Here is a 27,000-nt window from a genome sequence, read left to right on the forward strand (position 1 = left end):
CCGCCAGCTTCTCTTCCTTAAGCTTCAGGGTGGGCTGCAGGAGTAGATGCTGGGGCTGGGCTGAGGCATCTGGTTGGGACTGAGCAGGGGGTCCTCTTCCCCTTTGTTACGTAGAGAGGGATTGATAGTGAAGGTTGTCTCCTGCCCAGTCTGCACAGCTGGTTTGGCTGGGGGAGGGTTACCGATGTGGAGATTTAAGTGTTTATGAGACCCCTTCTCTCCACCCTAGCTTTTGCTGAGGGAACATGACATTATGGGAGGGTGAGGATCTAGGGGTTGAGAAGAGGACCTTCCTAGGTTTGGGAACCTCTCCCATGTGCTTAGGAGAGTGTTGGAGAGGGGAGCTGTGAGCACTGCCAAATACTGCCTCCCCCATTCTCATCTACCTATTTGATTTCTCCGCTCCAGCTCTTCCTATTTCCACCTTCAAGAGAGAGGGGGGGGGGGGGCAGGGGCTGAAGTCGTCCACAGTTATACAGGCATCCTTGACAGCATCCCCCGCCTGTGTCTCCCTCCTGCCTACATCCCCCAGGCAGAGGTCCTCACTGGAGAGGTAAAGGGAACCTAGAGCCACAGAACCCTGACGTGGAACATTGGATACCTGGGGTTGAATTCCATCGTTGCCCCTCACTAGCCAACGACCTGAGACAGTTGACTTCCTCACTCTAAGCTTTACCCTCGAGCTTTATTCTCTGTAATTGGTGAGAATCAACTAGGCAATATATGCCCAGTCACCTAGCCCAGTGCCAGCCATGTAGTCAGTACTCAATATACATTAGCCCCTTTCTGATTTCTTTGAAGTTATTATTTCAACTGTCAGGAGTGGGCTGGATTAGCTGGAGGATTAGAGAGAGAGTGGTGGAGAGGAGCTACCTGCCTTGATTGCTTTCACTCTCTACTGTTTATGAATTTGCATTTGTGTTTCCCCTAATCCTGTGACCACTCATTCCAACCAACTAGCTTGGCCAGATTCCAAGGGATTTACAACCCACCGTATAGGGCACTTTGCTTTCTCTGAATCAGTCCCTTCTCCTAGATTACGTATATGGAAGGTGGAAGACAAAGAAGAAAAACAGCATTTTTTGAGCATACAAATGTGCCAGGCATTGTGCTAGGTGTTTCACACCTGAGATCTCATTTACTGTTCATGACAACCTTTGGAAAAAGGTGCTATTACCTTCATAAAACAAGAAAACAGGTTTAGAGGTTAATATATGTAATTTATCTGTAAACCATTCTTATCCCTCTTTGCCTACTAATTAGTTAATGCCTCATTTAAATTTTTTATTTATTTTTAACTATTTTTTTATTGATTTCAGAGAGGGAGAAAGAAACATCAATGATAAGGAAGAATCATTGATTGACTGCCTCCTGCATGCCCCCTACTGGAGGTCCAGCCCACAACCCCAGGCAGGTCCCCGTGACCTCGTGGTTGGTTCATAGGTCTGTGCTCAAATACTGAGCCACACCAAAGGGTTGTCATTGCCTCGTTTAAATTTCAGTTCCGGCTCCATCTCCTCTAGGAAGTTACCCCTCTCAGTCCCATCCCAGCTGATCTAGTGGTCCTATTGGCTTTAGGAAATATCATCTCAGCCCAGATTGTGTTGTTCATTGGTTGAGCCTCGACCCATGAACCCAAAAGTTCACTGGTTCCTGGTCAGGGCACATGCCCTGGTTGTGGCTCCATCCCCAGTAAGGGGCTTGCAGGAAGCAGCCAATGGATGTTTCTCACTCATCCAGGTTTTTCTTTTATTTTTTGAAATATATTTCTTTATTGATTTCAGAGAGGAAAGAAGATGGAGAGAGATAGAAACATCAATGATGAGAGAGAATCATCAATCGGCCTCCTCCTGCACACCCCTCACTGGGGATCAAGCCCGAACTCAGGCATGTGCCCTTGGCTGGAATCAAACCTGGTACCCTTTAGTCTGCAGGCCGACGCTCTATCTACTGAACCAAACTGGCTAGAGCTCATCCAAGTTTCTATCTATCTGTATCCCTTCCTCTCTAAAATCAATAAAAACTTTTTTTTTTTTAACGAAAATATCCCCTAGCTGGTTTGGCTCAGTGGATAGAGCGATGGCCTGTGGACTGAAGGGTCCCAGGTTCAATTCAAGTCACAGGCACATGCCTGGGTTGTGGACTCAATCCCCAGTGGGGAGGCAACCAATCAATGATTATTTCTCATCATTGATATTTCTATCTCTCTTTCCCTCTACCTTCCTCTCCGAAATCAATACAAATATATTGAAAAATAAAGAAGGAAAAGAAAATATCAAAAACAAAGGAAAAAAGAAAAGAAAAAAGCATCAGTCCTGGTGGGGTAGCTCACTCAGCTGGTCAGAGCATTATCCTGGTACACTAAGGTTGCAGGTCAGGACACATACCAGAATCAACCAATGAGTGTATAAATAAGTGGAACAACAAATCAGTGTTTCTCTCTCTTTCTCTCCCTTCCCCTCTCTCTCAAATTAGTAAAGAAAAATAATTATATAGGTAGTCAGTTGTTATAATCAGATAAGTCTTTGGTGAGCATGGAGTAAGGACATGTGATTGGAAGGTGCAATATTTTTATTTTTATTTTTTATTAAGGTATTATATGTGTACATATCTTACCGTTGTCCCCCCCGACCCCACAGGGTCCAATATTTTTAAAAATATATTTTATTTGAGAGAGGAAGGAAGAAGGAGAGAGGGATAGAAACATCAATGATGAGAGAGAATCATTGATCAGCTACCTCCTGCAAGCCCCACACTGGGGATTGAGCCCACAACTCAGGCATGTGCCCTGACCGGGAATTGAACAATGACCTCCTGATTCATAGTTCAATGCTCAAACAATGAGTCACATCAGCCGGGCAGAGATTCCAATATTTGGTGGCCTATGGCCTATGTCTCTGAGGTTTTCCTTCATGGCCCTTAGGAATGTATCTGTCATGCACCACCCCTAGTAGTAGGCATAACACCACCCCTGTCTCAGTAGCACTAAGACACAGAGATATATTCCTATTTTTTTTGAGTAGATTCCATGTAGACACCATATTTAGGTGAATACATTGTTTTGTCAGATGCTGAACAAAGCAAAAATGGCACTACTTTCTGCTTTCTTTGACATTAATCTTCTTCCCAAAGCCTAATCACCATAATAATGACCATAATTTGTGCCATAATAGAGTACCACAGACTAAGTGATTTAAACAACAGGAATTTATTTTCTCACAGTTCTGGAGGGTGGAAATCTAAGATCAAGGTGCTGGCAGGGCTGGTTTCTGGTGAGACCTCTTTCCCTGCCTTGCATGTGTCTCTTCCTCCTCTGACACCTGCCTTATTGGATTAGGCCCCATTTTTATTATGTCATTTAACTTCACTGCCTTCAATCCTCTATCTCTAAATACAGTAATATTGGGGGGTAGAGCCCTTCAACATAAAAATTTTGCCTGGTGCAGGGGTGGAGGTGGGCACAATTCAGTCCACATCAGAGGTCGTCTCCTCTCATTAATTTTTGTGGGAATGTATATTGATGAAACTTTTTTCAAGGGCAATTTGGCATTATTTTCCAAAATTTCAAATTTATACATCTTTAACTCAGCAATCTCATTTCAAGGAAACTATTCCATAAAGTGTACAAAAGTGCAAATATACATGTACACACGTATAAGAATGTTCACTGTAGTTTAATTTGTAATAGTGAAAAACTGGAAATAAATATAATTTAAATAATGATATATTCGTATAATGGAACTCTACTCACTAAGATCTCAGTAAATATTTGGTTAATGTTGGGGGGATGAGGACAAATATGTAATACCTTAATCAATAAAGAAATTTAAAAAAATATTTGGTTAATGAATAAACTAGCATATTGTTACATGAAAAAAAGCAAGATGTAGAACCATACATGTCAAATGCCCCTATTTTTTAAAAAAATATTTTTATTGATTTCAGAGAGGAAGGGAAAGGGAGAGATAGAAACATCAATGATGAGAGAGAATTATCAATCAGCTGCCTCTTGCAAGCCCCACACTGGGGATTGAGCTCGCAACCTGGGCATGTACCCTGACCCGGTAGGGAGCCGTGACCTCCTGGTTCATAGGACAACACTCAACCACTGAGCTGAGCCACACCAGCTGCACTGGAATGGCCCTATTTTTAAAAAACATATTTTTTATTGATTTTTAGAGAAAGAGGATGGGGGGGGGGAGAGAGAGAGAGAGAGAGAGAGAGAGAGAGATACATTTATGCAGGCCTCCTACTCAGGATCAAGCCCAAACCCAGGCATGCGCCCTGACCAGGGCCTAGGATCAGGGATGGTGCACTTGACCAGGATCGAACCTCAGACCCTTCAGTCCATGGGCCAACTGAGCCAAACTGGCTAGGGCAGGAATGGCCTTATTTTCAAACTATCAAAAATGTGCAAAACTGTAGATTTTTAAACCCTATAGACTTTAGAGGGAGAGGAAATGAGGAGAAAGAGAGAGAAACATTGATGAGAGAAACATCTATTGGCTTGCCTCCTGCATGGCTCCTACTTGGGATGGAGCCTGCAACCCAGGCATGTACCCTGACTGGGATTCAAACAGGGGACCTCTCAGTGCATGGGAGGAAGCCCAACCAGTCACACCAGCCAGGACTAAATTTTTAAATTCATAGAAAAAGTATGGATGAATACACACTGAAGGTGACAAGGGTTAAATCTGGGGAGAACTGTAATTTGTAGGTTAAGTATATTTTTTCCTTTATGTAGTTTTGTACTCTTTGAAATGATTAAAGCTTTTTTAAAGTTAGGAAAACAATATGAAGTAGCTTCTAAATGGAAAGTGAATGAATAGAGATAATGATGGACTGTAGAAATACAGAGGGAATGTGGTTGACTGGGATGATAAAAAAGGTTTTTCTGAAGTAGGATATGAAAGATGTTTCAAGGTTCAAGTATTCCAGACAGAAAAATCAAGGCAGAAGAACACCTTTTGTCTTTGGAGGACAGCAAGGTGATCTGTCTGCATTAGCAGGACATTTGTTGCCAACCCGGATTTCTGAGCGTCCAGATAGAAGCTGACAATGCATTGGTTTAGGATTAAACTCACAATAGTGCGTAGTAGATTAGGTAAGGGTAGAGCCTGGAGTACGTGTGCCCACTAGGGGATGCTGTTTCAAAACATAGGCCCATTTGGGATTAGGTGAGAGGAATGTAAGGTGTAGCAGGTAAAACAACAAAGAGGGTGTTCCCACAGTTGAAAAAATTGGGAAAATAAAAACATGCGCAAATGTCAAGTCTCCCCTTATTACCTCTTGCTCCACAACTGGGTCTCCCACACAACAAAAAAACGAAAGCATTACAATATGCCTCTAGCATGTACCACCCAAGCTCCGATTAAAGTGACTACTATTCCCACGCTCCCTTGCGAGGCCAGTGCCCTCTTTCCGGGTGCAAGTTGGGGTGGGGTCGGGGGGGTGGGGGGAAGTAGGGGGTGTGTGTGCCTTGCTGCATCGTCTTCTGGGATTTGTAGTATTGCAGTGTCTTCTGGGAGTTGTAGTTCTCTCTCTACAATCGGCTGGGCGAGGCTGGAGACTCGGAGGCGGTGCCGGCTATCAGAGCTGCGCTGGGCGTTTAGGGGCCAAGATGGCGGCGCGCCGGGGACGGAGAGACCGAGTGGTGCCGCCTCCGAGTGGCGGCCCCGGCCCCGACCCTGGCGGTGGAGTCCGCGGCAGCAGTCGCGGGGGTCGGAGCCTAGCGCCGTATGAGACTGTGGGCACTGTGAGCGGCGGGGAGCAGGTGAGAAGCTGGCGGGCGGCCCGCGGCTGGCAGCAAAGCGGCGTGTGCCGGGCGGTGACACGTGGACGCTACAGGAAAGGGAGGAAGCGCTCCGGAGTCGATGCCGGGCGGCTTTGGGAGGCAGGTTGGGCCGAGTGGACCTGAGCCGTTTGCTGGTGGGACGCAGGCAGAGGCGGGGTCCCTATGGCCATTCCTCCGGAACGCCGGAGGGGCACAGTCTGGTGTCGGAAACCCGGCCCATGATTGGAGGGAGGAAGAAGGATTCGGACTTGGAGTTGAGGGCTAAGATTTCCATCTAAGGATGCCGAGTAGGGGGTGCCCTGTCCCCGCGCCGCAGTGCCTTTTCGAAGCCACGTGGGGTATGGGGGAGCGATTTTCCCCAGAGAACTTGTCTGCTTCCCCTCCCCCTCTAGACGGCCTCGGCACCCACGTGGATTGGGCTCAGGGTTAGGGGGGCCGCGGGTCCACGTGGGGGCGGGGAGGGGGTGTCCACGTGGCTCCCGCCTCCGGCAGCCGGGCGTCTCGTATCAGCGCTAGAGCCGCACTGCCGGGAACTGGGTGTGTCTCCGCGGGTCCCGCCATCTCCGACGGGGCTGGGGGGCCCTGGCCGGGAAGGAAAGTAGGGGCTGCGAGAGTCAACTTTGCTCAGAGGCTTGGAGTTCCTTTTCCTCCTGCTTTGGTCCGCGGAACCTCTAGACAGCGTCCGGTGAAGGACTTCCCAGATGTGCGGGAAGTCTGTTCCCTGCGGATGGCGGAGTGTGCTGGGGAGGGCAGAGGGCTGGGGTTGCAGGGCTGTGGAGTGAGCTGGTGGCGGCTTCTGCCTGACCGGCTTGGGGTGGATTGTGAGTCACGGGCACTGGTGTTTTGGTTGCCTGCAGTCCTGCCTCATTCTTGATTCGAGGGGAATGGAGAATGTCAACATATACATGGGACAAGCTAAAGGAAGGAGAATCCTCTCCCTTTCACTTTTTTCCTCCAGCATCTCTTTTGAGGAGACTGCTAAGGTCAGCTGTGAACTGACAAATTGGGGTGGTTTGTGTTTAAGGCTGTTTGGAATTTTTGCTGGGGATGAGAAAGTTAGAGGCGATTTGAGAACAACACTAGATGAACATTTATTGGATTGGGGGGGATTTCTTTCTGTCAGATTATTATTTTCTTGGCCTTCAGCTCTCCATACTTCAAAAGTGTTATCTTTTTATTCCTCAGCACAGGGCTTCTTATAAGTTCTCACCCAGAGTGGAGGTTGGCAGGACTTAGTTTGAACTGTTATCTCTCTTAAGCAATTAAGCAGAGTCCTTGAAAGCTTTTTTTGTTGTTCTCCAGGTGGGAGTTGGGCTGCAGGCTATCTACCAGGGTAGTGTCAGTTCCAGGGGAGAATGGCTTCTGGGTCCCTAACTTGGGAGCTGTCACACCCTCTTCCCTAATTTTCCCAGAGGTCACCCTTTGGGGGAGAGACAAGAAAGATTCATGACCTAGTTGTAATCTAAGTTAGGTGGTCATTTGGGGTTGGAGAGGTCTCATGGAGAGATTCTCTCCCCCCACACCCCCCCCCCCAATACAAAAAAAACCCTGGGTATTTGGAAGCCAGTCAACCAGGTACTTATTGAGAAAGCATTATGTTCAGACACAGGGAATACAGTGGTAAACCACTCCTGCCCTAGAGGGTCTCCCTCCCTCCCCCCAATAGGATCTTACGTTTTTATCAGGCTAGACAGATAATAAGGAAAGTGCATATTTGAGATTATATAATCAGCAGTAGTAATCTACTTTGCAGGGTCTGGGAAAGAACATTTTAAGCTGAGACTAATAAGGCTGTGTGTGTAGGTAGGGGACACTTTTATCAGAGGGAGTATGCCCTAGCCGGTTTGGCTCAGTGGATAGAGCGTTGGCCCCGTACTGAAGGGTCCCGGGTTCAATTCTGATCAAAGCCCTGGTCGGGATGTGTGCGGGAGGCAACCAATCGATGTGTCTCCCTCACATTGATGTTTCTCTCGGTCTCTCCCTCTCTCCCTTCCACTCTCTCTAAAAATCAATGGGAAAATATCCTCAGGTGAGGATTAACAAACAAAAAACCCACAAACAAACATCAGAGGGAATAGTATGTGAAGGCCTTGAGGTGGGAGAGAACATGACTTACTGGAGAAACAGACTTATGTGGCTGGTGTGGAGAGAGACAGGCAGGGTGGTGAGAGAGGACACACTGGAGCAGAAGAGTCTGATGGCGAAGACCAGGACCCCTGTAAGCCATATTAAGGAGTTTAAACCTAATGCTAAGGGCAGTAAGATGCCATTGGAGGGATTTAGGGACAGTTTCTGGAAGTGATCTGACTTATTTTTAAAAGTTTGTAGCTGGTTTTGAGCCATGCAGGGACAAGACTGGATATGGGTTCACTTTTAGCCTGGGCTTAGCCCCTAGATCAGGGGTGGGGAAGCTTTTTTTCTGGCAAGGGCTATTTGGATATTTATAACATAATTTGTGGGCCATACAAAATTGTCAGTTTAAAAATTAGCCTGCTATATTTGGTCAAACATTTAATTAACTCACCCCTAATGCCTTGTCAGGGCCAGATCAAATGATTATGCAGGCCTTACACGGCTGAGGCCGGACGTTCCCCACCCCTGCCCTAGATGATATTGGTACTCTGGGAGCTGTCCTATTTGGGGATTGAATGATGGGTGAGAGGTAAGGTGGAGAGGGGGGTGCCTCTGACTCCGGCTCCAGTACTTGTGTGATGGAGGTGATGAATCGTTTGTAGAGCTGGGCATTGTCTTGAGATTCTGGCCCAGTGGCTAGCCCAGGTAGGTGGCAGGGCAAGTTGAGATGCACCCTCCTTGCTCACCTAGGAGTGTTTGCTGAGCCAGGTGCTATTCTGCTGCTGGTTGTAATTACAGGATTGTGAAGGCCTGGGAGGAGTTACTGCCTAAAACCTGCCACCTTTCACTTCATCTCTGGCCCTGGCCTCCTAAATGTTCCTATCTAGCCTTTCCTCTCCCAGGTTATCCTCAACTTGTTAGGAGGGTGGGTATGCGGTGTAGTTACACATGTTGCTTTTTTTTCTTCTTGGAAGAGAAGCAATTTCCCTTTGCTGCAGAAGGGGAGGGGGGACTGGTTTATCCATGTTTCTTCCTATTCTCCGGCCTTTGCATCATACTTTTCCTATAGTGTAGATACCCATGGCTCTGGCCTCTGGCTTTGCTAGCTCCATTCCAGCCACTTCTGGCCCCGCCCACACCCACATGCTTGACAGGCCTGGACGGGTGGCTCCCTGCCTAACAAGGCTGAAGACATTGCTAGTTCTCAGGGAAGTAGTGGGGTGGGGCTTTTCCATCTACAGAATCAAGCTTTCTCATCTTTAGCTCTCACCTGATAGGGTTAGGGAAGAGACTTTTTTCTTGGGACTACTATTGAGAGGTTCGGTGGCACACTGTAGGCCTTCATAATAAAAGTATGTAGTAAGTGTATATAGGACACTGTACTAGGCACCTAGGATGACCAGGAAGTATATGTATAGTTTAAACCCTTATAAGAACCAAGAAGAACATAAAAGCTATAAGATACGAAGGGTTACTTGCCCCAAAGGAACTTGGAATCCAGTTTTAGTATTGATGTGAGGAATGTTATAGGCTGGGGAGGGGACAGGATGTGTTTGCCAGAAAAATGAGTGGTACAGAAGCATGTGAATTCAGGGGGAGATCATCTTGAAGGTGTCTTCTAGAAGAAGATAGGATTTGAGCTAAGGGGGAAGAGAGGCCTAAGAGGGATCGAGGGAGGTGAGGTGGTGGTAGTTGAAATTGCCTGCTTGCTGATCTCTCCTTTGGTGTGCCTTTCAGACTGTCTTCCTTCACACTGCCATCAGACATTTCTTCTGAACAGTCTTGATATTTTGACTCTCCAGTTTAATAATCTCTTGTGGCTCCAACTCTTTCTGGATGGAGTCCAAACTTTTTTTTGCTTAGAAGGTCCTTGAGCGCTGCCATCTTGGTAGGGGCTTTGGCTCATGAGCTGTACTTCTCTCTGCCAGCAAGTCCGGAAGTTTGGCTGTGGTGGGGCTCCTGCTGAGTCTGGGGCCATTGTGGAGGGCTGGGCACCTAGTTTATAGAGCGTATCAGTCAGTTGCCCCAAAAACTCCATGTCCTGTAGCCTTCACCATGCCCTTCTGACATTCCCCCTTTTTCCCCCAGGTGCTACTGCATGAAGAGGTGGATGATTCTGGCATTGTCAGTCTTTCTCGGCTGGGCTCCTGTCTGAAGGACAAGGATTTGGAGATGGAGGAGCTGATGCTGCAGGATGAGACACTGCTGGGAACCATGCAGAGCTACATGGATGCTTCCCTCATCTCCCTCATTGAAGATTTTGGGAGCCTTGGAGAGGTGAGCTAGAGCTGGGCCTAGACAGGCAGTTTGCATGGGAGGTTATGGCTTAGTTCCCAGAACCTTGGCTCCTGAATACCCAACCTGAATACCCATTTTTTGTCTCTAGGTGAGAGTTGGGCTACATGCTGTCAGATTATGTCCCATTTAAGGATGACCTGGCAGGCTTAGACTTCCCTTTCTCTTGCCTAGGCCCCTGACTTACATGTCCAGAGGGTTCTGATCCCTGTTTTGAGCCCAATTCCAGCCTCATCAAAGATGGTCTGCTAATCATTCCATTTAACTTGAGGGTGAAGGGAATGTTTGAAACAAGTTTATGATTTAATTTTGACAATCTCTGTTGACACTAGAGAGGTGGTGGATGGTAGTAAATGGGATTGGAACTCATGACTCCTGGTACTCAACTTTGTCCCTGGCAAATTGAACTGAACGAGAGCCTGGGAGACTGATTCTCTTGGCATCCAGTTCTTAGTGGCGCAGTAGGTCATTTGGGATGATGATGTAGGACTTTCCTGTTGTCTTTCTGGAGCAGAGCAGGTTATCTCTGGAGGACCAGAATGAAGTGTCATTACTCACAGCTCTGACGGAGATCTTGGACAATGCAGATTCCGAGAACCTGTCTCCATTTGACAGCATTCCTGACTCTGAGCTGCTTGCGTCACCTCGGGAGGGCTCCTCTGTGAGTGTGGGACCAGGGGAAGGGGTTGTATGGTTGGTGCAAAGGTTAGAACCATGTCTGTGGGCCTACTCACATATTCTGAAGCACAAACGCATCTCAGGTTCTTTTCTTTCTCTTAGCTGCACAAGCTGCTCACTCTCTCTCGGACACCCTCAGAACGTGACCTCATCACTTCAGTTGATCCACTGGGGCCCAGTACCGGCAATAGTAGAGTGAGTGGGGTAAGCCTGATCTAAGGAGACTCAAGGAATCCCAGGAGGGGAGGAGTGTGTGGGGGACAGGTCTGGAAAAAGATGTTCCTGGAAAAAACTCCTTCTGTGGCTTCTCTTCTCTCCTGTAGGTTGAGATGTCTCTCGCAGATCCCTCTTGGGACTTCTCCCCTTCTTCCTTCTTGGAGACCTCCTCCCCCAAACTTCCTAGCTGGAGACCCCCAAGATCCAGACCCCGCAGAAGCCAGTCTCCTTCTCCCCAACAGCGTAGTGATGGGGAAGAAGAGGAGGAGGTGGCCAGCTTCAGCGGCCAGATGCTTGCTGTGGAACATGGCAACTCAATGAGCAGCATCTCAGACTTTCCCATGCACCTGGCCTGCCCCGAGGAGGAAGATAAAACAGCAGCTGCAGGTATGGCAGTGCAGGCAGCTGGTGATGAGAGCATCTCTTCCCTGAGTGAGTTGGTGCGGGCCATGCACCCATACTGCCTGCCCAACTTCACCCACCTTACATCACTCAACAATGAACTTCAAGAGCAGCCAGATGATTTGACATTGCCTGAGGATTGTGTGGTGCTGGAGATTGTGGGCCAGGCAGCCACAGCTGGCAATGACCTGGAGATCCCAGTTGTGGTGCGGCAGATCCCTGCTGGACCCCAGCCTGTGCTCCTGGATGACTCACTAGAGGCCAGTCCAGCCTTGCAGCTACTCCTGCCTACACTTGAGTCAGAGACAGAGGCTGCTGTGGCCAAGGAAGCCCTCTGCCTTGAGAAAGAAGGGTTGTCACTGGACTCAGGGGAAAAGCTGGAGTCAGCCTTGTTGGAGCCCAAGGAAGTCATGGAGCCAGTGGTGCCCAAGGGGCCTCAGAACCCACCAGCCAATGCAGCGCTGAGTTCCCAGAGAGCTCGAAAGGGCAGGAGGAAGAAGAACAAGAAACAGCCAGCAGCCTGTACAGAAGGCTATGCCAGGAGACTGAGGTCATCCTCTTGTGGGCAGCCTACTGTGGCTACAGAGGTGATCTCTCAAGCAGGCAGTTTGCCTCAGGAGGAACTTCAAAGAGAGGTTGGGCCTCCCCATGGTAGAGGGAAGCCCCGGGCTTGGGCTCGGGCCTGGGCAGGTACCTTGGAGAAGCCTAGCTCTGGGAACTTGGAGAGTAATGCTGGACAAGCTAGTCCTGCTAAAGAAGGTCCTCTTGACCTCTACCCCAACCTGGGTGACACCATCGAAGTTAACGCTGTTCCAACCCATATCACATTGGTTGACTCTGCTCATGCCAACCCCACGCCACTTGATTCTGTTGAAGCTGATCCCTCTGCAATTGATCCTGTTCTAGGTGACCCTGTACCTGTTGACCCTGCATTGGTTGACCTTGCTTCAGCCAACTCGGGGCTGGTTGACCCTCTTCCAGCTGACCCAGTGTTGATCGAGCCAGTCCTGGCTGACTCTCCAGCAGTTGACCCTGCAGTGATTGTTCCTATCTCAGATGACTTGCCACCAGTTGACCCTGTCTCTACCAACTTAGCACCAGTTGACTCTGTTCCCAATGACCTGGCTCCAGTTAACCCTGTGCTAGTTAAGTCTAGGCCAACTGACCCCAGACGTGGTGCAGTGTCATCGGCCCAGGGGAGTCCAGCCCCCCAGCTCCTAGAGTCAGAGTCCTTGGACCCCCCAAAGGCCATCATCTCTGAAGTCAAGGAGATTGTGGGTCCTCTGAAGGTGGAAGGTGATACCAATGCCACAACCCAGGAAACCAGACCTCGGCCTCTTAGTCTATCTGAGTACCGGCGACGAAGGCAGCAGCGCCAAGCAGAGGCAGAAGAAAGGAGTTCCCAGCTCCCATCTGGGAAGTGGCCCAGCCTCCCAGAAACCCCCACAGGGCTAGCAGACATCCCTTGTCTTGTCATCCCACCAGCCCCAGCCAAGAAGACACCTCTGCAGAGAAGCCCTGAGAATTGCTTTGTGCCTGTGGGTGGTCCCAGTCCTGCTTCTCCTAGTCCTGAGCCACCTACAAGCAAATCTGTGGCCTCAACTCCCACTGAGCAGGTTCCATCCCAAGAGATGCCACTGCTAGCGAGACCTCCACCTCCTGCTGTGCAGTCCATGCCCCCCACAATGCCCACTGCTGTGCCTTTTCCACCGGGTGGGCTGGGCATGACTCCCATGCTGCCCCCACCACCCTTGCAGCCTCCTAGTCTTCCAATGTCTGTGGGGCCAGTACCACCTGATCCCTATACTCACTATGCCCCCATGCCACCCTGGCCTTGTTATCCCCCAGTGTCTCCTGGCTATCCTTGTTTGCCACCCCCACCAACAGTGCCCCTAGTGTCTGGTACCCCTGGCGCCTATGCTGTTCCCCCTACTTGCAATGTGCCTTGGGTACCCCCTCCTGCCCCAGTCCCGCCTTACAACTCTAGCTGTACTTATGGGCCCGTGGGGTGGGGTGCAGGGCTACAACACCCTCCATTCTGGCCTACTGTGCCCCCACCACCTTTGCCTCTAGCCTCTGTTGGGAGAGCTGTTCCCCCACCCAAGGTGGAGTCCAATGGCATCCCAGCTGGTCCTCCTGAAAGTTTACCTCCTGTACCAATGGCTCCTCCCCTCACTCTGGGGCCAGCTGGCCAGGGAGCTCCACAGATAGAGCCCACCAAGGTGGAGGTCAAACCAGTCCCTGCTTCTCCCCATCTGAAACACAAGTTATCCTCCCCGGTGCAAAGCCCACAGAATAAGGTTTCACCATGTCTGTCTGCTGAGAGTGTGGCTATTGAGGAGCCTGCATCAGAGAGGTTAAAGTGTGAGACCCAGGAGACCAAGTCCAGGGAGAAGACCCCCTCTCCTGTTGCCAAGGCTGTTCCCACACCAAAGCAGAGCACTGCCACTAAGTTGCCTGCTGTCCACCCAGCCCGTCTAAGGAAACTGTCCTTCCTGCCTACCCCACGTATCCAGGATCCTGAGGATGTGGTACAGGCTTTCATCAGTGAGATTGGTGAGTGCCACATATATGGCATCAGAGTCAACTGGTATTAGGTTAGCGGAGACAGGGTCAACTGGTGGCAAGTCATCTGTTGGTGTGAAGAAGGGAATTGGGTTTGGGTGGAGAATGTCCTCCCTAGATTAGGATAAAGTATCTGGCTGGGGGGCTGGCCTTTGGATTTCTTTGGAGGGTTCTTGAGAGTCGGAGCTCTGGGTTTGTTTAATTATTTCTTGCTTTGTATTGCTGTCTTGGTTTACTTAGTATAGTGAGCAGGGGGAGCGTAAAGGAAGAAATGACGTGATTTGGGACATCCCGGGACTTGTGTACTCAATTGATAGGAGCTGTTTTCCAATCCTGTGTTGTGTGCTTCCACAGGAATTGAGGCATCGGACCTGTCCAGTCTGCTGGAGCAGTTTGAGAAATCAGAAGGTGAGGGAACCTGGGTAGCTTTGCTCCAACCCCTTTTTAAAGTTACTATTTCCTTTGGGCCCAGTTTATAGTTACTTAAACTGGGGGAAGGACAGTCTTAGCCACTAGAGCAGCCCCCTAATTGGAATGGGAGACAAGATCCAGCTGTAATGCGATCTAAGCTGGAGAGAGGGTACAGCGTGGCAAGTATTACAAAGAGTAGACCAATGGGGAGATGTTTCCTAGAGGGAAGTAGCTCGCAAGGTAGGCCTTGAAAGATAGGACTTCCTAGAATGCATGTGGTGAATAAAGGCAGAGATACAGAAATGATTGAGTGTGGTGTATTTAGAAGGCAATGGGTAACAGCTTTTTCAGTGCAAGGCATGGTGCTGCTGATGATACTATATCCTGTTCTCAAGGAACTTACCTAATTGGGGAGAAAAGTATGCAGAAATGACTCCTGAATTGGTAATGGGTATTTATAGTTCGAGGCAAAATAAATATAAGTGTAGAACAAGTGTAAACTATAAGACTAGGAAGTTGGGCACATCATGTAGAACCTTGAATGTTAGGCTCAGAAGTTTGGACTCTATCTCAGATTCAGTGGGTAGTGGATGTTTCTGAGTAGAGAAGAGACATGATTAACAATAGTACCTGTGCACACACTGGAGAAAAATGGATCTTTCTGGGGAGACCCCAGTGGAATATGTAGGCAAAGTGGATTTTCCTCCTTTGGGTCTCAAAGCCAGCCCTTCTATACCTCCTCAATTTGGAACATCTGGTTGGGCTTTTAACTAGTATGGTTTCTTTGCAGCCAAAAAGGAGTGCCCTCCCCCGGCTCCTGCTGACAACTTGGCTGTAGGAAACTCAGGGTAAGTATGGAGACATGTGAGCGAGTTACCCTACAGCTGTTGGTCAGCAGCCGGCCGGCGCTCCAGGATCATTCATTGGATGCCTCTGTTGCAGTGACGTTTAGTCAGCTCTAGAGTCTTTCCCTGTTTCCACATCCCCATGCTCAGCTCATCACTACTGGGCACTGTTTTGGGTGGTGAGGTAGGAGGATGGATGCGTACCAAGACTTTGGTTGATTCCATTCTGGGGTTCTAAATGTCTTAGAGGTGCCTTTTGTCTTCTGGCAAGTGATGCCTTTGGGGGGGGTTTAATTTAACACATTTTAAACTTGTTCAACACTAGTGATAGTTTAAGATAAGTGGGGGAAGATGTTGATGGCTAGGGCTTCCCTGACTCCTTGGAGGATACAGGTACCCTAGACCTTGTTCCCCAGTCTTCCAGGACTGAGAGGACTTTAAAAATTTTTTCTTGTTCATGCTATGCCATGCTCTTCTGTCAAGCATATTCCTCTCCACATTGATTTTGGGTTGGTTTGAGCCCGGCAGGTAAAGCTCCTGGCTTGAAGGAGGTGGGTGGGGGGTATTTAAGATTATAGTTGAGTTGCCTCCTGGCATTGGGCAGAGCTGAGCTAAGACCCAACCTACAGTTCAGTCACCAAGACTATTTGTGTGCTTGGGGAGAATGATAGGGGCAGGTTGTGCATCCCATTCCTCTCTGCACACACCCCTCCCATTGCTTTGTGAGGAAAGCAGAAAGATGTATAGATGTTGAGGAGGCAATGAACCAGGCTTTCCCTTTTCCCCCTGCCAGCAGCGTTGACCCTCCCCAGGAGAAGAGGCCCCTAGACCGGTTACAAGCCCCAGAACTGGCCAACGTGGCAGGTGGGTTCAGGGTGGGGAACTCTGCCTTTGCTTAGTTTATGCAGTAAATGTTTGTAGAGCCCGATCTGATCCTCATCCTGAGGTTCTCACAGTCCAGGGGCAAGTGTGCAAATTGAGTTTGTTGAGTATCAGAGGTTGTATGTCAATTAAGTGGGGTCTGACGGGGGACAGTGAGGGATGGGTTGTTTGGAAGGTAATCTCCAAAGCAGAGGCTTGAGAAAATCACTGATACCAATCAGGTAGGTTTAGGGGATAGAGAATTCTGTAGATGAGCATCTAGAGTGAACTGAATAAATAAAATCAGCCTGGTATATTTTGGGGAATTGCAAGTGGTTCATTTTGGCTGTGGTGTAGTGGCTGATCAGTGTGATGAGCAGAACTAAAGCAAGAAATAAAAGCTGGAGTGGTAAGTAGGAGGTCAGATTATGGGAACTTGGAATGTAATGGTAAGCTATTTGGACATTATCCTGTGCATTGAAGAAGCAATTGAAAAAGCTTTACTGAATTGGTTTTTGGGTGCTCCCTCCAGCAACAATGTAGAAGACAGGTAGACATGTGTGAAGCTCAAGGTAGGGGATCATTAGAGAAGAAGACAAGTCCCGGCAAGATGCAGCCAGAAGTCAGGCAGTGCTGGAGTAGGGTGGAGGGGTCTAGGAATGGAGAGGTAGACTGAGCAGGACCTGATCACTAGTTAGGTTGGGGCAGTGAAAGGTTGAGGGATTCAGGAAGACCCTGGCTGGCAGGGTTTCTGTTGCTGGTCCCCAAGATGGGGAACTTGGGGGAAGGAGTAGTTGCAACAATGGGAGAAGTTGGGCTGTGGACCATTGTTGGTGTACTTTGTGAGATGAGGTGGGGGTCTCTGGAGCTTATATATACAGTGTTTGGAAGTCTAGAATCGGATCTCATCCTGCTGTCTCCATCCTCCCTCCCCTCACAGGGCTCACCCCTCCAGCTACCCCTCCCCACCAGTTATGGAAGCCCTTGGCTGCCGTTTCCCTGCTGGCCAAAGTCAAATCTCCTAAGTCCATCGTTCAGGAGGGAACCCTGAAGCCTGAAGGAGTTACAGAGGCCAAACATCCAACTGCAGCCCGCCTCCAAGAAGGGGTCCATGGCTCTAGTCCGGTCCATGTGGGCTCTGGGGACCATGACTATTGTGTCCGGAGCAGGAGCCCCCCAAAAAAGACTCCTGCTCTAGTCTTTCCAGAGGCAGGCTCCCGATGGAACGTCAAACGCCATCAGGATATCACCATCAAACCTGTCTTGTCCCTGGGCCCAGTCGCCCCTCTTCCTCCAGGCACAGCTGCCTCCCAGGATCCACTTGATCACAGGACTAGCAAAGAGCAGGCAGATCTCCCAGCCCCTTGCCTTGCCCCATCTGCCTTGCTGTCCCCTGAGGCCTCGCCCTGCCGGAATGACATGAACACTAGGACTCCCTCTGAGCCCTCAGCCAAGCGGTCAATGCGCTGTTATCGAAAAGCCTGCAGGTCAGCTAGCCCCCCAAGCCGGGGCTGGCAGGGCCGCCGTGGCCGCAGCAGTTCTGTCAGCTCTGGGTCCAACCGGACCAGCGAAGCATCTTCCTCCTCATCCTCATCGTCGTCTTCATCCCGATCCCGGTCCAGGTCCCTCTCTCCCCCACACAAGAGGTGGCGAAGGTGAGCTCTGATGGTCTATTAGGTCCTCTCCATTTAGGAAGTTTTTTTGCACATTGAGTTTGATACTTTCAGGCACTAAGGCTTCTGTTTCTGTCTCTGGCTTTTGTCTTCTCTGCCTTCCCTGGATTGTTGAAGGAGGCAAGTTGTGAGAAAATAGCTTCTGTCCTCTGTTGGAGTTTGGGCTATCCCTGAGGTCTCTGCTTCCTTGAGACCTGCCTTGGGGAAACCATTAGGATTTGATCTTAACCATGTTGAATTCTTTGAATACTGTATCAGTCCTCATTTCTGGTATTTTCTTGGTGGTATGTGGGAAGGTGGGATTGTGGGTTGTTAATGGCAGACAGTCCTTTTAATCTGTTGAGGAAAGAATCTGGGCAGTTCTTTTGGGTGTCCCTGTGGCCTCATCTATTTCCTGGCAGTACTTTTTTTTTTCAGTAACAGACCCAAATTTTCTATTTAGATAAGGTGGCCTTTATCTCTTTTAGTCTTCACTTATTTTTCTTCTTTGTGATTTGTTAAATATTTTTCAATCTTTAATTGCATAATTGAAAAGAAATATGACCTATGCCAAAACACTCTAAAATATTCCAGATACATCTAAAATTCATCAGGGCTTCAGTTTGGTCATCTGTGAAGAGTTTTTCTAGACCTCTTCAGCTTTCTTTTGCCTTTGGTCCTGTGCTTCCTGAGAAGGAAGCAGGGCTGTGGCCAAGGTGAAGTAAGTGGCATATACCTGCACCATTCCCAGCATTCCTATGCGCCCCTTTATTCTCTAGGTCCAGTTGTAGTTCCTCTGGATGTTCCCGAAGATGCTCTTCCTCTTCCTCATCTTCCTCCTCTTCCTCCTCATCCTCATCATCTAGTTCCCGAAGCCGGTCCCGCTCCCCATCCCCCCGCCGGAGAAGTGACAGGAGACGGCGGTGAGCATGTGTTCAGGGAGTCAGTGCATCTGGGGTGTAAGTGCCTGAGAGTTCAGAGACTTAAGCTGTCTAATGTCTGGGTGGCTGATGGTACCTTCTTTTGTCAGGTACAGCTCTTATCGATCACATGACCATTACCAAAGGCAGAGAGTGCTGCAGAAGGAGCGTGCAATAGTGAGTAGAGGAGCAGGTCATGGGAGGGGTGGGGAGTTTGCCCCTGAGTCACAAGCTCAGAACCTTCTGCAGTTCTGGCCCTGGCTCATGGTATGTAAATTTCCCTTTTCCCAACAGGAAGAGAGAAGAGTGGTCTTCATTGGGAAGATACCTGGCCGCATGACTCGGTCAGAGCTGAAACAGAGGTTCTCTGTTTTTGGAGAGATTGAGGAATGCACCATCCACTTCCGTGTCCAAGGGTAAGCTTGGGCCCTAAGGTCAGGATGTCCTTCCTGTCCCATTCATGTACTTCAATGCTTTTTTGTCTTTCCCCCTTACTCTGGTGTGTTGGACAACATTTTTTCACTCAGAGGATTGGCTATTTGGGGAATGAGAAGAATCACCCTAGTCCCCCTCTACCCTGGTGAGTGTTTCTTCTCCATGGCATGTGCCCAAATAGCCAGCCTCTGCCTCACCCACCAGTGACAACTATGGCTTCGTCACTTACCGCTATGCTGAGGAGGCATTTGCAGCCATCGAAAGTGGCCACAAGCTGAGACAGGCAGATGAGCAGCCCTTTGATCTCTGCTTTGGGGGGCGCAGGCAGTTCTGCAAGAGAAGCTACTCTGATCTTGGTGAGTGGAGGGAGGCCCTGAGGCTTTGGTGTAAGGGTTCCCAGCCTTTTGAGAGTGGGCTCGGCAGACTTGTCTTCTTCTGACACATGAAGGAACCCAAGGGGTGGGATGACTTAAAATCATTATTGGGATGGGAGGTGGCTGGCCATCTGAGGACTCTGTGGTTGGGAAGTGTGGTCAGAGACCTTGATGTTTGTCTGTCTCTCTCTACCTTTATAGACTCCAACTGGGAAGACTTTGACCCTGCTCCTGTAAAGAGCAAATTTGATTCTCTTGACTTTGACACATTATTGAAACAGGCCCAGAAGAACCTCAGGAGGTAACCCTGGGCCCTTCTCCCCCTGCCCCTTTTTATGGAGGTGTCCAACCATCTCCAACCCCTCCCCAACTCTAGGGGAGAGAGCTGCTAGTGAGGAGATGACTGTTTTATAAAGAAATGGAAAAAGTGAAATAAAAAATGTGTTAAATCAGATTTTTTAAAAGGGTATTTGTTTTTATAACAGGCATTGAAACAAGTTAATTTGCATTCCTATTTGAGATGGATGACTTTGAGGGATTCCCCCTGTGTTTGGATGATTGAAGTCACTATGCAGACTAATAAATATGGACTAGAGAGAACATCCATGTGCTGTTGTGCTTATTTCTTTCTATGGTGTTAATACCAGACATACTCACTTTTCCTCTCAACACAGTGTCACGTTTACCTCCATTGAGTTCCTAGGACCCCTCTTTGATCAGGTGCAAAATCCTGTTGGACTTGAAACTTGGCTCCTCAAGTGTTTTGACAGTGAAATCAGTCATCAGGGCAGTGCTTCTCAAACTTTAAAAGGGCATTTGAGCCCTGGCCAGTATGGCTCAGTTGGTTGTCCTGTGCACCAAAAGGATGCTGATTCAATGCTAGCAGGGCACATGCTGGAATTGTGGCTTGATCTCCAGTAGCAGGTGTGCAGGAAGCAGCCAATGGATGTTGCGATCTCAGTTTCTCTTTCTCCCTCTAAGAAAACAAGGGTGGGGTGGTGGTGGTGGTGGGGGGGGGGCAGCATTTGAACCCTGGCCAGTGTTGCTAGGTGGTTCAAGCGTTGCTCAGATGTTTAAAGAATGCATGCATGTGGATCGACTTCTGGGGAAGAGGGAGATAGATGTAGGAGTTATATCTAGGAGAGGGGAATGCCTATTTTGAAAAAGACAAAAGAAGTGTGTCCCCTGAAAAAGTACATCCTTACCCTTTTTGAGGGGCATTAATGGGAAGTAGTCAAAGTGTAGTGTACGGGATTGAAGGTATTCTTGTCTGTTGCTAATGTAAACAAATATGATAGAGTTTGAAATAGACTTTGACAGGCCTGGGCATTTGAACATTTGAGTATTCAGGACAAAGGGGGGATCAATTGGGTAGTTTTCCAGTTCTCTCACAGGGAGAGTTCACAGTATAAACGGTCAGGATTATGGTTAGAAGAGGTTGCTGCTGCATCACTCAGGTTTGGTGCACAACCCCTTTTACCTTCATAGAACTGACTTGACTGAATAAGTAAGTGGGGGGCCCAGCCCCCCGTCACTATAAAGGGAAGGCAGGCCCTAGCTGGTTTGGCTCAGTGGGTAGAGTATTGGCCTGCAGACTGAAGGGTCCTTGGTTCGATTCTAGTCAAGGGCACATGCCTGGGTTGTGGGCTTGATCCCCAGTGGGGCATGTGGAAGGCAGCCCATCAATGATTCTCATCATTGTTTATATCTCTCCCTCTCTGAAATCAATAAACATATTTAAAGAAATAACAATTTTAAAAAAATAAAGGGAAGGCAGGCTGTATGCTCTCCAAGCTGGGTCTGCTGCTTTGCATCCACTTCCAATTTTTGTTTGTTTGTTTACAATAATCTTTATTTTTTATTTCCATCGATTCTTAAGTTTTTCATCAGGCCTCAGATGCCAAAATGGTAAAGCAGATCAAGAGCAAGTATGCTTTTGAGGAAGCCTTGAAAGCGCAGGAGATAAATTTGTAGTAGCTGACTTCTCAGCCACATGGTGTGGGTTTGGCAAAATGATAAGGTTTTTTTTTTTTAATTTCCTCTCTGAAGTATTCCAACGTGGTATTCCTTGAAGTAGACGTGGATGACTTAGGATGTTGCTGTAGAGTGTAAAGTCAAATGCATACCAACCTTTCAGTTTTTGTTAATCCTCGCCTGCGGATATTTTTTCCGTGTTTTTTTTTTAAATATATTTTATTAATTTTTTACAGAGAGGAAGGGAGAGGGATAGAGAGCTAGAAACATCGATGAGAGAGAAACATTGACCAGCTGCCTCCTGCACACCCCCCACCGGGGATGTGCCCGCAACCAATGTACATGCCCTTGACCGGACTCGAACCTGGGACCCTTCAGTCCACAGACCGACGCTCTATCCACTGAGCCAAACCGGTTTCGGCTTTTCCGTTTTTTTGTGTTTTTTTTTAGCAGGAGTGGAAGGGGGGGACAGAGAAACATTGATGTAAGAAAGATGCATTGATTGGTTGCCTCCAGCATGTGACTCGAATGTGCCAGGGATTGATCCTGCAACCGAGGTAAGTGCCCTTGACCAGAATTGAACCTGAAACCCTTCAGTCCGTGGGCCGACACTCTTAACCACTGAGCAAACTGGCCATGGCCACCCTTCCAGTTTTGTTTGTTTGAAATATATTTTTATTGATTTCAGAGAGGAAGGGAGAGGGAGAGAGAGAGAAACATCAGTGATGAAAAAGAATCATTGATGGGCTGCCTCCTGCATGCCCTCTACTGGGGACGGAGCCCGAAACCTGGGCACGTGCCCTTGGCCGGAATTGAACCCAAGACCCTTCAGTCCGAAGGCCACTGAGCCAAACCATCTAGGGCTACAAAAGGACAAAAGGGTGAATTTTCTGGAGTTAATAAGGAAAAACAAAGCCACCATCAATGAATTAATTTAATCATGTTTTCTGAAAACAATCAGCTATCAGTTCTTGAAATTTATTTACATAAAAGAAAGATCAAGCATAGAGACTATATACTCCACTACCATCTGATTGTAAATGACAAAATATTATTTAAAAAAATAAGTGGAGGATAGGGTTTCATGGGCAGGACATGATGGGGGGCAGTTTTGTTACTGGAAAGGGGACCTGGCCCTGAGTCTGCCTGCCTTGGGCCAGCTGGTAGTGTGTAGGTTCTTGACTTTGTACAGGAAAGATTTCACAGCACAAGTCCAGGTGATTTTTAGAGGATGTTTGTTCAAACTGGGAACAGTGAAACGGAAGGGTCTAAGATAGAAGAAGCAATAGGAGAGACTAGACAGTGAAATGAGCCTAGGCTGGGCTGCTTTGGCTCACTAAGAAGTAAGAAAAAAGAGGGCCTTTGGGATAGGTTCAGGCCCATAGATCCCTGGATGCAAGTCTTGTGGGAGTCCCTTAGGAACTGCATGCCTGTGGGGAAGAAGAGAGGGAAGAAAAAGGCGAGGTGTGCTTTCTGAAGGGAGAGTGCACTGTGGTATCTTCAATTTTAAGGTTTTTAAAGGCTGGGAGTTTTAGGGAGGTGTTATGGGATGAGCTCAATAGAATATGTCAGTTCTATGCGGATGTGCCAAAATTAGATTTATTCCCTTAACTTCATCTGCCCTTTGGTGTAGTTGGCACAAATGGCACTAATAGGATTTCTGCTATCTATCTCCCCGAGTAGGGTGATTTAGGCTATTTACCCTCTGGCTGGGGAGAGGTGCCAGCCATTATTAAGTGTCCTTGGTTTAGTGAAGATAGGATTTTGCCATTTGCTAGATGGTTGTAAACTACTTGGTGACTGTTTCCCTATTCTTGTTCTGGCTTACGCCCCATCTTTACCACAGATGATCTGAAGGAACCTCTGCAGGGAAGGTGGGAGTCCCACAGGCTGTGGGTGTGGGAGGCAGTGAAGAAGAATGGTGGGAATCCACTGGCAGTGTGGATAGGGGCGTCTGGAGATCTTGTGACCAAGTCCAGACAGTCCCAGGACAGCTCGAGCCCACCTGTCCACTCATTTCCCTGAAATGCTAATCCCCGAACTAGGGAGCAGGAAACCGCCGCTGGGAGGAAAGATGCCTCAGGAGAAAGGGCTGGGAAGTCCGCAGTTTTCCCGCCACTGCCGAGGGCGTGACCCCTGACGTCAGGCCCCGCCTTCTCAAAGTGGCGGGCGGCGGGCTCCGCCCTTACCAAGATGGCGACACTCGTGGGAACGGAAAGAGCTTACAGATTTTGCGCAGATCCTTCCTCGGAGGTGGAGGCGGGACATCCCGGCGGAGTGCGCCCGCCCCTTCCGCTGTGCGCCCGCGCGGCGCGATGACGTAACACGCTCCGCCCCGACCTCGCTGGATTCCTGAGTTCCTGAGTCGTGTGCATCGGCAACGGTAGTGACGCGTATTGCCCGGAGGATGGCGGACGCCGGCTTACCCCGCGTGGTTCCCAGCGACCTGTATCCCCTCGTGCTCGGCTTTCTGCGCGATAACCAACTCTCGGAGGTGGCCAATAAGTTCGCCAAGGCAACAGGCGCTGTAAGTCCCGGACTTGGGTCACGGGCCGGGGTGGGATGACCACAGGGGTCCGGGCCCAGACATGGTTAGGTTTCCAGGTAGAGAGGTCCGTGGAGTCCGCCGGGCCCGTGTCTGCGGGGCCTTGGTGCCGTTTTTCGGTGGTGACTGGAGAGAGAGAGAGAGCCCGGAGTCCGCGAGGTCTTGACCAGGTAGTGCTGAGTCTTGTAGCTTTTTTTCTGTTGAGCGGTGCAGTGGCAGCAGCGTGGGACCCGCGTGGTCCAGATCACGTGGCTGGCGGAGTGCGGCGAAGTGGGAGTAGTATCCAGTCTCACCGGAGGCATTGGAAGCTCCTGGTTCCTTCTTTTGGCTTTAGGTAGTTGGTGGAAAGCGTGACGACTTTAACTCTCAATCGAATTTACCGGGGAGTCAAAGATACCTAAAATGCTTTAGAAGGGTGGGATTTTCCGTAGTAAAGAAAATGAACGAGAATAGAGGCAGGATTCTGCTGTTATGCCGAAGTAGCAGAAGTGGCATTGAGCATCATAGTTCTACCATGCAGGCATAACAATGAACTTGGTTGGATCTTTGACTTGTGGAATCAAATATAGGGTTGGGACCAGGCGTTGTCATTCATTTAAAGATGTATAACTGGGGCAGCTTGATTAATCTGAGTATTTCTATTTCTATGGGGAAGTCATCATACATTTTATAGGATTTTTGTGAGTTTTAGTAATATATACGAAGTGGCAATCCCATCCAGTGCCCGGTGCTCATCAGTGAGTGAAAGCTGTTATCATCGCGTTGGTAACTTAGGATGTTCGGAAGAAATGTGAAAGGAAGATGACTAGGAACGTGAAAGGTTTGGAATCTACATCTCAAGAAAAGCAGACCTGATTGCATGGGCAAAACACCTTGAGAGAGGATAGAATCTTTGGCAGTCTTGGTCTTTTTAAAAATTTTTTTAAAAAACTTTTATTGATTTCAGAGAGGAAGGGAGAGGAAGAGATAGAAACATCAATGATGAGAGAGAATCATTAATTGGCTGCCTCCTGCACGCCCCCTACTGGGGATCGAGCCCATAACCTGGGCATGTGCCCTTGACTGGAATCGAACCCAGGACCCTTCAGTCTGCAGGCCGATGCTCTATCCACTGAGCCAAACCGGCTAGGGCGGCAGTCTTGGTATTTAATTAAGAAAATAGACTTATTAGTGGCAGAATCCAGCTGTGCAAAGAGAGAATCAGATCAGCCTCAGAAAGGACTTAAGCTGAGGCAGCCTGCCAAGACATCAAATATAACTGTTTTTATATTGAAACTGTTAGGCTGCAAAGAGTGTTTCCACAATGGGCTGGATGAAATTAAGCCTTTCAGAACCAGGTTTTTTAAAAAAAGAATGTTTTTATTGATTTCAGACAGGAAGGGAGAGGGAGATAGAAACATCAATGATGAGAAAGAATTGTTGATCAGCTGCCTCCTGCACCCCTCCCCCCACTGGGGATCAAGCCCACAACCTGGGCATGTGCCCTTGACCACAATTGAACCCGGGACTCTTGCGTCCCCAGGCTGACTCTATCCATTGAGCCAAACTGGCTGGGGCAGAACCAGGATTTTTTTTGTTTTTAATTAAATCTTTATTGTTGTGAGTATTAAATATGTTGCCCTTTCCCCCTCCCCCCATTGACCCCTTCTAGCCTACCTCCACCACCCCACCTCCACCTCTGCCCCAGGCCTTCACCACCCTGTTGTCTGTGACCATGGATTATGCATATATGTGTACAAGTTCTTTGGTTAATCTCTTCCCACCCACCCACCCTCCCTCCACCTTCCCTCTGAGATTCTGCAGTCTGTTCTATGCTTCTAGGTCTCTGAATCTATTTTGTTCATTAGATTCCACATATGAATGAGATCATGCGATACTTGTCTTTTTCTGACTGGCTTATTTTGCTTAGCATAGAACCAGGATTTTTAATGTGGCAAAATCTTTGTGGAGGGCTTAGTAAGGGCCAGATGCTTTTTCCAGGTTCTAAACACTTTATATGCCTTATCTCTTATCTCAACAATTTAAGATGTATAGTATTACCTTAGCCTTTTATAGATATAGAATGAACTTGCTTAATTAGACCTGTTTTCTGATTTAGCTAAACTTTTTCCAGCCCAGGGAAGCACCACAACTTCTCTTTCAGGTAGTTGTCAGCAATACAGCAGTAAATATCAACACAAAGCAGATTATTAGTGTAGATCATTCAGGGAGAACAAAGGGTAAAATACTTAACTGCAGCAGTGAGAAAACCTGAAGTAATTTTTTAAGGTCCACCATTTCTTTTCAGTCAGGTGTTTTCTAAGCTTTCTAAATCTCCGTTTTCCGGCTAATGAAAAGAAAATAGGATTCCATCGAATCTCCTATCTACCTACTCCAGGACTTCTGTGAGGATCAAATGAGATAGGCACGGGAAAACACTTCACAGACATTTGGTTACAGTGCATGATGTTTGAACCTACCTCACTATAAAGCAAGTCATGTTCCTGGGATGAAGAAACTGCAAGGAGGCTAATTGCTAGGGAGAGGAAGCCGGGGTGTTGCTACGTGATGTCAATACCCAGACAAACAATTAGTATATTTGTATATTAGCCTTTTATATATATATAGATAGATTGATTTCAGAGAGGAAGGGGGAGGGAGAGAGAGAGATAAACATCAATGATAAGAGAATCATTGATCAGCTGCCCCCTGCATGCCCCCTACTGGGTGGGGATCGAGCCCGAAACCTGGGCATGTGCTCTGACCAGGCATCGAACCATGACCTCCTGATTTGTAGGTTGACACTCAACCACTGAGCCACACCAGCAGGGCTGGATGCAGTTTTGTATACATGACATAGCTTTTTACCAATCTTCTCTTAGAGGCTGTTTTCCAGTGATTTGGTATTATAAACCACATTGCAGGAAACACTCTTGTATAAATGTTTGTGCCCTTTTTTCATGGGTAAGGTTAAATTTCTA

At 48.3% G+C, this 27,000-nt stretch overlaps 2 protein-coding genes and 1 pseudogene across 4 annotated transcripts in view; all 3 read left to right on the forward strand.

Annotated features, from left to right (window-relative positions):
* Nucleotides 1-5,620: 5,620 nt before the first annotated feature.
* On the forward strand, nt 5,621-20,121 carry PPRC1 (PPARG related coactivator 1). 2 transcript variants are annotated; one of them, XM_054729020.1, is made up of 15 exons: nt 5,621-5,773; nt 9,956-10,144; nt 10,677-10,823; nt 10,943-11,044; nt 11,164-14,014; nt 14,378-14,431; nt 15,225-15,282; nt 16,073-16,143; nt 17,081-17,795; nt 18,572-18,715; nt 18,823-18,889; nt 19,007-19,128; nt 19,352-19,503; nt 19,723-19,822; nt 20,007-20,121. In XM_054729020.1, exons 1-15 carry the CDS (start codon nt 5,621-5,623, stop codon nt 20,011-20,013), a joined length of 4,932 nt encoding a protein of 1,643 aa, XP_054584995.1. In that variant the 3' UTR covers nt 20,014-20,121. The 2 variants fall into 2 exon arrangements, with proteins under 2 accessions (XP_054584995.1, XP_054584996.1); XM_054729021.1 differs by having other exon boundaries at nt 16,076-16,143.
* A 1,305-nt stretch (nt 20,122-21,426) lies between these two features.
* LOC129152029 (thioredoxin-like) lies at nt 21,427-22,433 on the forward strand (annotated as a pseudogene).
* A 1,446-nt stretch (nt 22,434-23,879) lies between these two features.
* The window catches only part of NOLC1 (nucleolar and coiled-body phosphoprotein 1), a 52,987-nt gene continuing 49,866 nt past the window's right edge, over nt 23,880-27,000 (forward strand). For both annotated transcript variants that reach the window (XM_008144231.3, XM_008144232.3), the window contains exon 1: nt 23,880-24,022. In XM_008144231.3, the coding sequence (XP_008142453.2) occupies nt 23,903-24,022 (120 nt within the window). In that variant the 5' untranslated portion in view covers nt 23,880-23,902. The remainder of the gene's footprint in view (nt 24,023-27,000) is intronic.

The sequence above is a fragment of the Eptesicus fuscus genome, chromosome 17 (genome assembly GCF_027574615.1).
Source record: "Eptesicus fuscus isolate TK198812 chromosome 17, DD_ASM_mEF_20220401, whole genome shotgun sequence".
In the NCBI taxonomy this organism is placed as follows: Eukaryota; Metazoa; Chordata; class Mammalia; order Chiroptera; family Vespertilionidae; genus Eptesicus; species Eptesicus fuscus.